The 13,022-nt window shown below is 34.6% G+C and overlaps 1 protein-coding gene across 1 annotated transcript; it reads right to left on the bottom strand.

Moving 5' to 3' along the window:
• Nucleotides 1-6,844: 6,844 nt before the first annotated feature.
• LOC115880670 lies at nucleotides 6,845-11,069 on the bottom strand. The gene is made up of 3 exons (XM_030897954.1): nucleotides 9,181-11,069; nucleotides 8,960-9,121; nucleotides 6,845-8,901 (listed from the first exon to the last, which is right to left on the bottom strand). The coding sequence occupies exons 1-3, from the start codon at nucleotides 9,650-9,652 to the stop codon at nucleotides 7,178-7,180; spliced, it is 2,358 nt and encodes a 785-aa protein (XP_030753814.1). The 5' UTR covers nucleotides 9,653-11,069; the 3' UTR covers nucleotides 6,845-7,177.
• Between the last annotated feature and the right edge of the window lie 1,953 nt (nucleotides 11,070-13,022).

Here is a 13,022-nt window from a genome sequence, read left to right as displayed (position 1 = left end):
TGGGTCAAAGTTATATTTATTTCGACTGAGAGATCCTTTTTTTCAGTGTGTGTTCTTCTTTTTTGAGTTATAACTCATCAGACAGTCTATAACTCATCATAAATGGGTATCTTCCTGTCGTAGGAGGGCAGCGTATTTCTTATCCTCCTCTGACAACAACTGTTCATCCTCCGAGGTGTGGACATTTACCTCCTATGAGGACCCTTCCTCGGTTGGAGATTGCCCTGAGTGTCCTTTACAATCGAGGAGCTTGTCTCCGGCTCAGGTACCCTTAAGGCGGAGGCTGGATGATCTGTCTCCATTTTCTCCACTTCTTTGACTTGGTTTCTCCTTAGACCTGATACCGGTGTTCTCCCGGATCTAAAATAGAGGATATATCTCTCTTTCTTAATTGCTTCCTTGGTTTTCCCTCCTTACTAGTTTGAAGACCTGACTATGACCCTCCTCCCGCGATTTGATGACATGCCAACTCGATGTCCTTACATTGGAATTCTGTTAAAGCTGGTGGTACACGGCAAGTTAAGGTAAGAGGCGGTTAAACTAAGACCCCCATACCCTCTGCTCGTGATGCATGAGCACATTGACCACCGAGCCGGATATAATGGTCAGGGTAGTCCTGATAGGGTAGTCATCTCGCATTAATATACGTCTTGGTGCAATTGTTTCCTCCTCAGGCCCCGACACTACAGCCAGGGACAAAACAGTGAGATGCTCCTTAGACCTAGCCAAAGTGCTAGAGAGGATTTCCATAACACCTGACTAGGAACTTTCAACGACAAGGTCTCATATCTCCTAAAGAAATATTTCTTATAGGTAAAATTTATTTGAATAATTGAGTTTCAATAAAATATTATTAGAAATAACAGAAGTAAAACATATTTTAACCGGTAGCTATAAATATTGTAGCTTCAGTTCTACTACGTTTTTTACCACTCTAGGACCAATATCCTCATCGTCGGACATAATCGCCTGTCCGCGGGGGGTCTCCAGCAAAAGAGGGGACCTTCCTAGCCCCCCTGCCGACCTTTATTACTGTTTTCTCTCCGTGTTTTCCCTAGTAAATCAGCGCAGCGGCGGATCCGGAACGGCTCCGGCAGGCAGCGACTCCGGATTGACAATTTGTATTAGGCGATGCCCGGAATATACGACAAATTAGTGGATTATTAGAGCGGTGGTGATCGATAGGACGGTGATAAAAGAGGAGGGAGGAATGGTGGACTCCCTGCGGCTCGGATTTTACTGAATTATAACGGACCAGTTTAATCAGGGAAAAATTGCTTTTATGGTTTGACGCACGGATAGACGGGACGTCCGTAGGATTGGGGATTAAAAGGAGTTGTAGGACTAAGCCTTAAGGTTTTATTGGACGGGCGTCGATAAAAATACGGAGTTTGTATAAAAATGTTTTCCCAGAATTGTTTACATCAAATAAATTCTTCAGGTGCACAAAAATAAACACTTTAAATATCGTTTAAATTATCGTTATTTTAATTATAAACGTTTTAATCCACACATATTAAATGTATTGGTATATTTTGTGAAAACACTTACATTGAAATGTAAGTTTGGTAGTTGTAGTTTGGACAAAGAGTCGCCAATAATTTTGTGAGATACTGGCTCATTTTCCATACAAGCCATGAGTGGAAATTAATATAAAAATATATTTGTATTTTGTTACTGAAGCAGACACGAAAAAAATAAAAAAGGACTAGTTTTTTTTTCAATCGTTGACAAGTATCGCTTAAAAAATAAGCGATATCAATTAAACTTCTAGTTACGTAATCGGGGGAGCGATTTTTAAATTCATTGTTGCCAACAATCGGCATATTCGGCGCTGGTTTGACTAACTGGAATTTAAATTTCCCGCTGGGGGTTCAGGTGGTAGTTTTCCTGTAAAAAATGTCAAGTTGCCACATTTATTTATTTAGTTCTTGATATTGTCATTCGTTTTGATACTTTAGTTTTTGGTTTAAGAATCTCTTAACTCACGCATTTTGAGTGAGTTAAGAGCTTCTTAACTCACGCATTTTCACTACCGCTCTCCTTCTTTAGATGACTACCAAAGAAAAAAAAATATTTTGTAAAACATTTATTTTGCACTAAATTGGAAAAATATGTTATGAGTACCTTTTCATTTCCATAGTTGTGTACTTCTTTTTCGATGCATCATTTTTCATACTTAGAGTATGTATATTCATACTTCTGTTTCGATCTTGCTGGAAGCAATCCAGAAATGGCTCTGAATGCCTCTTCTTCAATGTCAGAGAGAATACCTACTTTCCGAATCGCTCATTTTTTAAACTAGTGATATCAATATTATTTACTGTCATATTGACATTGCAATGCATGGTGTTATTTGAACAAAGGTATTAAGGTAATTGATTTTTAGGATAGTTATATAGTTAAGTACAATAATTTTTAAAATTGATTGTGTGTTTTTATAGTTAGACGTAGATAAAATATTGTACAATACACACGAGTTAACTCCATTAAGATACGTGTGTGGTTACACAACTCGTGCTACGCACTCGTGCAACTTTCACATGTGTCTCTTAATGATGCTGTTAACTCACTTGTATCGTAAATATCTATTATGTCATGGTAATAGAATCACTTATGTTAAGAGATCCTAGCTTATTAACATTTTAGCTTGACCACTATAGTTTTTGTATGTCCTCCGTCGAAATTTATACTCTCCATTTGGACAGACTAATTATACATTTTTCAATGCATACACTCCTAAAATATTTTCCTAAAACTATTCTAAGCTTTCGAACATTCGACAATTATAAATGATTGCATGCCCCATCGGTTGACGTTTTAATTCACCGACTCCCTCATAAAATTTTATGGGGGTAAAACGAGTAGGAGCGGTACCGAAAATCGGCTCTTAATAAGCCAGCGCCATCGGCGGCATGTCGCCAAACCTTCGGCCCGGGGTTTCACTGGTTCCGGACGTCGGGTTCGCGGAACCGCCGTCCGTCGGCGGCAATTAAAAAATGCGCACCACGCCCATAAAATTTAACAGTTCCGAGTAGCGTACCGCTTTTTGCCTAGATTCCTCTTATTGAGCCGCGGATGTATAGGTATATATATGTTTGACATAATTAATTAAATTTCTGCGGCGGCCACCGGGGGAATGTTTATTATATCGTTTTTGGGCCGATAAATCAGGTGTAAATGCGGCGCGGCGCTCCGGTGGAGCCCGCACGGGCCGTTCCCACCGAAATGTTTAACGGCCCAGGCACGGACTAGACTAGATTCTATTTTTTAATCTGCCTATTGGCCTGTTCCACTGCCATATTTACAGATCTATTGTCTTCTTTTGACCTCCAGGTTCTATTCTCCACTCCAAAGCTTATTAAATTAAACAGGTTGCCTCGTAACTTGACATTAGCCGCCATATTGCGCGTCATCGTGTGGTACTCAGCAGTTTTCAGGTTGTTTACAAATAATTTTATATTGTTTTCCGTGTATTATGTGCATTATAGGACAGTTTTAGTGGACATACTATATTTTTTTTAGTTTTATTATACTTAATGTATCGTATGATCTAAAATAATCTGCGTCAGCGATGGCTATGAAATGAAGATCGCTGTAATTTCATATGTAAATTTATATGGAAAATGTCATAGATCGTTATGATTCCTTAGAAATAGTGATAATTCGTACCTAAAATGGTCTATAATGTTCAGTATTGTTTTGCTGAGTGATGTATACTTTCGTGTTTTCATTAAAAACAAACAAATAACAATCTATCAAAGATGGGCAACCGGAAAATATAAAATATTTTAAACAATTTAAAGCCAACAAAAAATAATAGTGATGTGACCCACTATCGAGGTTCCGTAAAAAATCGATAATATTCAAATTCGGGAAACTTCGGCAGCACATTCTGCAGAAAAAAAAATAAGTAAAAAAGTTCGTATAAATTTGTGTTATAAAATGCTTAGTTTTGGAGATACCGGGTGTAAAAGTTTCATTTTTATTTCGATTACTGAATAGTTATTATACTGAAATAATAATTTTTATATGTTTTTGTGCCAGTTCAACAGAAACGGTTTTATCTTAATTATTTCGATTAAAAATTTCCAAATGTATCATTTCAGCCATATAACTATTTAACTAATTTTATCCAAATATTGACTATAGTTCCGAAATTATTTGGAGAAAAACGACATAAAAATGAATCTTCTACACCGTGTAACTACGAAATGAACTGTTTTAGGACATAACTTTTTTACTTATATTTATTTGCAAAATATGCTGATATGAGTTTCCCGTTTCCCAAATACAAAACGGACCACCCTGTATAAAAAGTTATAAACTATATTAAGGAAAAATGTAACGAAAATATTTTCTTTCTCTTTTTTTTTCCATTTATGCGAATTACGCTTAATATATTTCTCACAATTAATCAAAATTAATAAAATAATTTTTTGGGAGTTGATCTTGTAAGACAGGACCAATAACTTTTTGTTCTCCCCTCGTATTATACCATAATATTTTAAATTTTATATTTCTTTTATATAGTCATTTTCTTTCGTTATTCCTGTACGAGATTTTTAAACTAAATATTTTTGCAATCGTATATTATTAATTAAATTGATAAAAACAAAAATAATTTTGTTAATTCAACAAATACTTCTACTGGGTGCGTCTCAAAAGTGGCTCACCCCTATAAGAGATTTGGTGTGTTAGGGACATAAATTAGGATTGATTGACGTATTCAATTGTTTTAGATCACTTCCTGTTTCACTGGAAATGACTACAACTTTTGATTTTTAAATAGCACCCTCGGTACGACACTCTGAATATAATAACATATCATATGTCAACGTTTGACATTTTCGCTTACAAAAAAATTTTATTTTAAATTTCAATCTAAAGTGCTATGCCTGTGTTAAAAACACTAATTTTTATTCAAGGAGCCTTGGAAAAATCGATTTGATCGTCTAATGATTTTCGTGTCTTGTCCTGGTCGGTTAAAAGATGCCCAAATCGTATTTTTAATCATCTCAATTTTTTCAAATGGAACATGTGTGGCTCATTAGCATATTTGGAAAAAGCATTTTTTTACGAATAATTTGGTACCACACACTTGGTATTTCGAGTAAAATTGTCGTTATAAACCGCATGTTACAATTTCAAATAAACCATATGCAAAAATGTCAAATGTTGACATATGATATGTTATTCTCATTAGTCTATGGTTATTCTATCCAGATTGTCATTTTCTATAGAATAAAGTAAAAAAATATCGAGGGTATAACTTGAAAATCAAAAGTTGTAATCATTTTCTGTAAAACAGGAAGTGACCAAAAACAATTGAATAGGTCAATCGATCCTAATTTATGTCATATACTAACATAAAAAATCTAGTTTCTTTTTATCTGAAAAAAATAAAAAGTTATAAGGGGGAGCCACTTTTGAGACGCACCCGGTATATTAAATAATATAAAAAAATGCTTGACTGTTAGTTCCAACTATACACTTCGAAAGTTAATTTGGTTTTTATTGTTAGAGAAACACAGTATGAGAAAAGAAATCTTTTTTCTGTTAGTACTTTTCTTTATAATCCTATTTCACCATATTGTCAAGAAAAATAAAGTAGTACTGAAAACCAAAACCTTAAAATTTGATATTTTAATTTTGTGAGAAAAATATATTTGTCTTTAGATTAACAGTTAGTTGTTATAATCCTTGTCAGAATACTCGTACACCAGTGCAGTGATTCCCAAAGTGGTCCAAGTGAACTCCAGAGTTAGATCTAATTTTTACATTTTTTGACGAGTTTTGGGTGTATATGGTAGAAATGTAGAGGCAGGAGGTCCACCGAGACCAGTAATGGTGTACGAGAAAAAAAATTGGGAAGCTCTGGAATACACCATACATAAATCGTCACCGAAGATTCTCCCACAAAAATATTGTTCCAATAAATCATTGGTATAAAGTATGTGTAGCAGCGGGGTTGCAAGTTTTAAATAAAAGCTCGAAGAAACCCTGTTTAAACTCTTCTGAAGTCCATCCCTGTCAAATTTACGTCAACCTCTCGTCACGAGGACCGTCCGTCGCGATCGGACCTGTCGATCACGTCCGCTTCTAGGAAGCTTTCTCAATCTGTCTTTCTCGAACCGCCATCCGGCGGCATCGGCTACAGGGCCAAAAGGGCGGCGGAATGCGCGATATGCTCCCGAGGCGACGTCGTTCCCACGTCGCCGCCCTGCCGGCCGCCCAATTACTCAGGGATTATTATTACATTAAATTTTTTCGAAGGCCCGAGCTAGGCGGGGGTCTCCGAACGGGTCGCTGCCGTGGAGTATCGGTCGGCATAATAAGTTAAATGCGTTTTGTTGGGTTGTTGGCATACGAATTACTTTGATGGAGGGTACCTAGGGAATTGTACCTCTTTAAGGGAGGTCGGTTTTATTTTATCTACATTAATTTTTTTGGTCGTCGAGTCCTCGGACTAAAGAGTCGTAAGGCAATATTGGACTAAGATATCTTGTTTTCTAGGCTCCATTTATCCGTTGATCTGTGGTTTTTAATGACTTCCTATTTCTGTTGGAAGGTCAAGTGTTAAGATTGGACAGTTTTATCCACTCTCCTTTCAGTAACTAAACTAAATATAACGACTGTCTCTGCTTTTTGAGAGTTCTTCAAAGCCTTCTTCTTTTAGTGACTCTACAGTTCTGCCCCATTAAGAAAGACCCTGGTATCTCCAGTAACGCAAGTTTTGAGAAAACCGCGCTTAAAGTTTTTCGTTGGTTCTATTAAGTTCTTTCTAAATAAATACAATAACATGATTTGAGATATCATTTGTTAACTCAAAGTTAACGTTTCTAAGAAAAAAAAAATGCGAAACTAAGCTATGAATATTAGTTATGTTATATACGGGTTAAGAGTGCTAAAAGTGAAACCGAATTTATTTAGTTAAAACCACGTATAATACAAATTTGGCTGAAGCGTGATTTTTACTATGTAAATATTATAAAATTCATAGCTGAGAGATGAACATTTTTTTCTTATATACTGCTTTATTTTTGTATTGTCCTAAAAATTATTTTATTCAATAATCAATTTATTAATACATACTTAAAAAAAATTATTTTAAAAATCACAAAAAAAACGATACTAAATGAGTAAAATGAAACGAATTAAAATTAAAAAAATGTAGTTACTGCTCATCGGAAGTGGGCAATTCTCGCCAAAAATTATGCCGGTTTGCTGGTATAATTTCCCCTAAATTTTTCAGAATGTGTTCTTTTCTACTTTTGGGAATTCCAGAGGGTTTCTTCATGACTGCGGGTTCTTTTATCCCAGACTTTATTGCTCTAACTTGTAAAAAATCTATTTGTTTCAACTCCCCAGTATCATCCGTCTCAACTTTCAAAGTATCGCTTCCTCTCTGGACCATTACCTTAACTACTTGCGACAGGTAAACTCGTGGCTCAATTTTTTTCAATTTTGCCTGTGAAGAATAGTCTTTCCAGTCGAAAAAATCAGCAACTGCCATTTCTTTAACTGTAACACGCTTCGAGTTACTGGTTTGAACTGCTTCAACGAAATCATGAAAGTCGTAAACTTTTTTTGCTTTCTTCAGCGATAGTTCCACCTGATGGTGGAAACTGTCGGCGGACATAAAAGTATGGCCAGGCTCGAAGTAATTTATGATAATATCCTTAGCAGCTATTTTGTCGGAATTTATTATGAACATTAAAAATGAAAGAAACGCCCAATTTTTGTTTTGCGAAGAACAGTTGTCCAACCAAAACACAAAATGCTCCACATCACGATTGTGCAACATAAATGAAAAGAACGTACTAATAATTGCTTCCTTGCTTCTGCCTGATATTCCTTCGTGCCACAATGCTGCAAATGGCTTATTGTTCTTCAGCGTTTTTAATGGCACAAAACTTTCATTATATACGACTATTCTTTGAGTGAAGACAACTTTTTTAAACATATCAATCCGAGGAATCATTATTACTTTTTCAAGATCAGCTGAAACTCTTAACGTGTTTGGTTCACAAACTGATTCGCATTCTTTTCTGTATAATTCTCTAGACCTTTTTGCCCTGTTAATGTGCACTTCCCATTTTTGGCATACTTCACAGTTTCTGTCCAAGTTTGTTTCATTATGTAGAGCATCATGTAAGTGAAATCCTTCGCAGAGCTCACATTCCTCGTGGCCCAACTTCGTAAACGAGATGTTCTTGCTTTTAACCACTTTCCTGTAAACCTCATATGAACATTTCTTATCAGGATGAGTCTCCAGGAAGTTCGTATACATTGCATCAATGGTTAAATCACTCGGCAGGTAGCGGCGATGCGGAGCATGCTCTCTCCGGTAATGTGAAATTACTGGATTAAATGTTTCTATATGCTTTTCGATATCTTCGGTAGATATTTTAAACTTGGACGCATTCCTACCACGTTTGTCAGCCAGGGGAGCGATTTTTCCATTTTTAAAAAAATCTTGTTGTACAAAGCTTTGGATGGCCCAATCGTTGTTTTTTTTATATCCGAGGGTCGTCAAAAAAAATATCTTACAGACATTTTGTGTTTCACCATCAGAATCTTTTAGAAAGTACTTAAAGCTATTTTGTTTTGTTGAAGAATCTGAGCGTCTTCTTTTTATCGGGGCTCTGTTGACAGAATTAAGGATGTATGTTTTTTTAGCTACCCAATCTAGATTCCAATACATTTTATTTATTGCTACTCGTCTATCTTGATCGATCTTCTCTGAGCATTTCTTTTGGCATTTATTGGCGTCACATGGTATTTGAACTTTATGTTTTTGTTGTATCTCTGAGCATTTAATTTTTTTCCTTTGGTCCACCGATATGTTGAAACTCTTCCGTTTTCTAATTTTCCCTTTTTTCGTGTACTTTTCATCACCTGTAAAATAAAATTTCATTTAATAAAGGTTGAAGAAGACAAAGAAAAAACAAAAAACCTTGATCGGCATTATTTTCTATTGCATCGGATGGAATAATAGGTTCAATAGGTTCAACTAATGTTTGATCTTCCAGTTCTGGTAATATTAATATTTTGTTGGCTAGGTCATCAGCCTCTAAAATATAGCCGTTGGAATCTAATTCTGTTTCTTGCTGTTGGTCTAAAAAATAATCTCAGTTCTACATACAATAATTCTAAATTACTTGAGATGAAACTTACTATTATCATTTGCAATAGGGTCTTCTGTCGTGGATAGTTCAAAATTATAATTGTTTATTATAGTACCAGCTGAAACATCAGCTGTGTCAGCCAACGAGTCATTTTTATTGGAGTCGCCGCAATCGTTTATAACATCGGTGTCAGTAACAATGTCGGTAGGATATGCATCATTATTTGTGTAAAAAACTACTTCAACGCGCTCATTTTCAATACTAGGCTGAATAGAAAAACCATCACAATGAGATGACACTTTCAAAAAGCACCCGTCAGTATTTTTTTGCTTTGGTTTAATTTCTCCGTGACATTTCCTACTTGATGAATCTTGTATGGGGCAACGCGATAATGGTTCCAGAACACCTATTTGGATGTCATCTTCGGTATAAAGGGGCAATAACTTCTGCTCATTTGATGATCGATCTGATTCAGTTTTATGCAGCGCCATAGCCACCAATTTCTTTGACCTCAAAGACATGCCTGTTTATAAAATATAAATCCTATTATGGCAATACTTTTCTACCAGGGCAGGGGATCAGGTCTTAATAATAAATTAATTAATAAACAGAAAAAAATAAGTTAGTAAAACTACCATTCCAAATTAATATAAAACAAAATTTAGGCTGTACTTTTATTTTTGTAGACCATTAAGGTCGATTTACAAACTTTGACGTTTTATGTTGACGACTGCCGCACTAACGTAGTGTCCCGTCCATGGGCCTAAAATGTCATGAAAAATGAACTATCGAACCTTAGTTTTAATACAAAAAATATAGTTAAATGCCCGACAATTTTTCGATTGCGAAGTAGTTTATACACTTTTTTGTAATTGTTTTATTTAAATATTGTCCCTACCCCTTCCACCCTGGATACCACCACTCATTAATAGTAAAAGCAAAAATGTCCATATTCGGCTTTAGAGGCTGATAATACGAACAACATATTACTTAATTTGATTTAAAGACCAGACGTCAACGTACAGCGCCGAATATTATAAATTGGCTGTTCTTGTAAACATTAGGTATCCACTCACTTTCAATTATTTAATGTTTTTTTTTTTTGGCAAATTATGTTCTGTTTAACTATTCTGTATAGAAAAATTGTTGATGAATCACTTTTTTTGAATGTCAGAAGCAGTAGGAAAGTTGGCAACGCTCATAGGATTTCCTACATTCTTTATTTTAATTATTATGTTTAATTTTTTTGTCCATCAAAATTGTTTCATCCAACGATTTTTTTCTTTTAAACTATTCTAGATATCGAGGGCTCTTCCTTAAAATTTAAATAATTTGAAAAATAGTGGATAGGTACCTAATGTTTACAAGACCCTAAATCGGCTTTTACAGACACATTGAAATCTAAGGAGCATTATTATTTCTAGAAATAATAATTTAGAATTAAAACTTACCCAAGGAAGATGTTTAATATTCTTGCCACTAACGATCACCACTTTAATAAGTAATATTCTAAACAGTATTCCAAATAAAATTAGAATAACCTTACAAATGCCGGTGCGACATGACAGGTCGAAACAAATCAATAAAATGATAGCTTACTCGGCAAAATGCTAAGTGATAACCTGTTATCGACAGCGTCGATAGTGAACACGCGGATATCCTTAGAGAAAACCTGGCATATTGATTTTTCTTCGTTAAAAACTCGTATCTCCTGTTACATACCAGAATTTTGCTAAGAAAATATATGATACAAGGTTTATACTTAGCATAGAGACTATTTTTGGCGTTTACGGGGAAACAATTTTTCCTTATAAATTATGTAGGAAATTAAAATGCCAGGTTTTTTCTACGTAAATATATTGTAAAAATCACAATTAATTGTTTGGTGCAAAAATCTCGTTTTTGATTTTTTTGGAGATACCAGGGTTTTTCTTAGTGGGGCAGAGTTGGCGACCTCTCACATTGTGTATGCGCGTGATGATACGTGTGTTATCAGTGTTCACAAGTACACAACCTCTACCGAACTACCCGTAATTTATAATCTATGTGTTATTCTGATGTATAAACTATATTAATGTAAAGTTTCATTAAAATCCATTCAGTAGTTTTTGTGTGAAAAAGTAACAAAGATATACAGTGTGTCATTGAAATGGTGCAAAAAATATCAGGGGGTGATAGTACTCCTAAAAATAGTAAAAAAAGTTCATATAAGTATAGGGCGGAAAATGCATATTAAAGGAGTTAGAGGGCACTGAAAAGGTGAATTTAAAAAACGGTTGTTTTAGCGAAATTGCAGGCTTAAAAAACAGAGATAAAATTTCGAAAAAATCCTCTGCTATAAATTTTGACCCTAAATCAAATGGAGAACTGAAAAATTATTTGGTAAAGCGAAAAGGGTAGTTTTTGCAAGGGTAGGGGGTTATTTCGTAAATAACTTTTTTGAGGTTATTTTTTTTGCAACGCGGGTTCATTTTTTGAAAACTACATACTTTTTCCTACAAAAAAGGTACTCTTGTTGTACATCGCCTAAAGTGATGGTTTTTGAGAAAATTGAAGGCAAAGAGTTTGCTCTGATGGGTTTTGCTAACTGGTTAATCAACATAAACTTATGAAAGTTTTGGCGGTTCAAAAGTAACCAAGTAGTTATTCAATAATTAATTGGAAAATCAAAATTTCATGATTTTTAAAACATACCCTTGCAAAAACTACCCTTTCCGCTTCTCCAAATAATTTTTCAGTATCACCATTAGATTTAGGGTCAAAATTTACGGCAGAGTATTTTTTTTTCGAAATTTTATTGTTTTTTAAGCCTGAAATTTCAAAACAACCGTTTTTTAAATTCCTTTTAGTGTCCCTAACTCCCTTAAAATGCATTTTCCGCCCTATACTTATAGGAGCTTTTTTTTACAATTTTTAGGAGTACTATCACCCCCTGATTTTTTTACACCATTTTAATGACACCCTGTATACATCCATCTGTACAGGGTGGCGCTTCTCATACGACGCGGAGCGTGGAGGCTCCAAGGAGAACTACAATTTGTACTGAATTGAAATTTTGTGAGTATATGTAGGTTAGTTCAGAGCATTTTTTTAAATTATAGTCAGTTCTTCAGGGTCTGCCAAAAAAAGTTACACATCAAAGTTGTGATTTTTGTAATAGAACACCCTATATAATAATTGATTTTCGGATTCTAGGAGAAAAATAAAGGCAAGTTGAATTAGAGAAGTGCAAAAATGTAAGGATTTTGACATATTTAACACTTTCTAAAAATGAAGAACAAATTTTAAATTTTAGTAAAAACTACCTAAATTGGAATTTACCCGATATAGCCTAATATGTAGTTGAGACAACCATTGTACTCTAAATAAAATTAAAACTTATACAGGATGAGACAAAATTAATATTGAACATTGGTCACATTGAAAAAAGCAAGTTATTCTCTTATTTTAAATGGAACACCAGCATATTATTTCGATATTAAATGGGGAATTCATGTCTCTTCAAAATACTATTAAGGTTGTCTACTTCTCAGACAAAAATTTTCCTAGATATTTTCATTTTTCTGATTTAGTGATAGTAGCTCTTTATTATTTGGTAAAATCTAGGTGGCTGTCATATGACTGAACTTACTTCAACATTGATATCAAATTAGTTCAACTTTAACAACTAGTTATCAATTTGTGTTAGTTAAAACACAAAAAGAATTCTCAGAAAATTGCCTAAAATGGAAAGATATCCTATATCAGAGAAAACTGAGAGATATGATTGAACTATTAGTTGGGGACTGCAGTATGCATTCACCATTTAATAGAACACTTAAATGCTCTTGACTTATCTACTCTGGACTTTTTTTATCGGGATATGGTTAAAGACAGGACCAACTATTGTTG

Source organism: Sitophilus oryzae, unplaced genomic scaffold (genome assembly GCF_002938485.1).
Source record: "Sitophilus oryzae breed Bouriz unplaced genomic scaffold, Soryzae_2.0 scaffold_1640_pilon_pilon, whole genome shotgun sequence".
In the NCBI taxonomy this organism is placed as follows: domain Eukaryota; kingdom Metazoa; phylum Arthropoda; class Insecta; order Coleoptera; family Curculionidae; genus Sitophilus; species Sitophilus oryzae.
Note: the sequence above shows the minus strand (reverse complement) of the source record. Positions and strands in the feature narration are given on the sequence as shown.

What these genes read in the sequence shown, in the direction of transcription:
- LOC115880670 (XM_030897954.1), bottom strand. Translation starts at nt 9,652, where the DNA reads ATGTCTTTGAGGTCAAAGAAATTGGTGGCTATGGCGCTGCATAAAACT. An exon ending in CCCTATTGCAAATGATAATA is followed by an intron (nt 9,122 to 9,180) that starts GTAAGTTTCATC and finishes ATTATTTTTTAG; the next exon opens with ACCAACAGCAAGAAACAGAA. An exon ending in AGAAAATAATGCCGATCAAG is followed by an intron (nt 8,902 to 8,959) that starts GTTTTTTGTTTT and finishes TTTATTTTACAG; the next exon opens with GTGATGAAAAGTACACGAAA.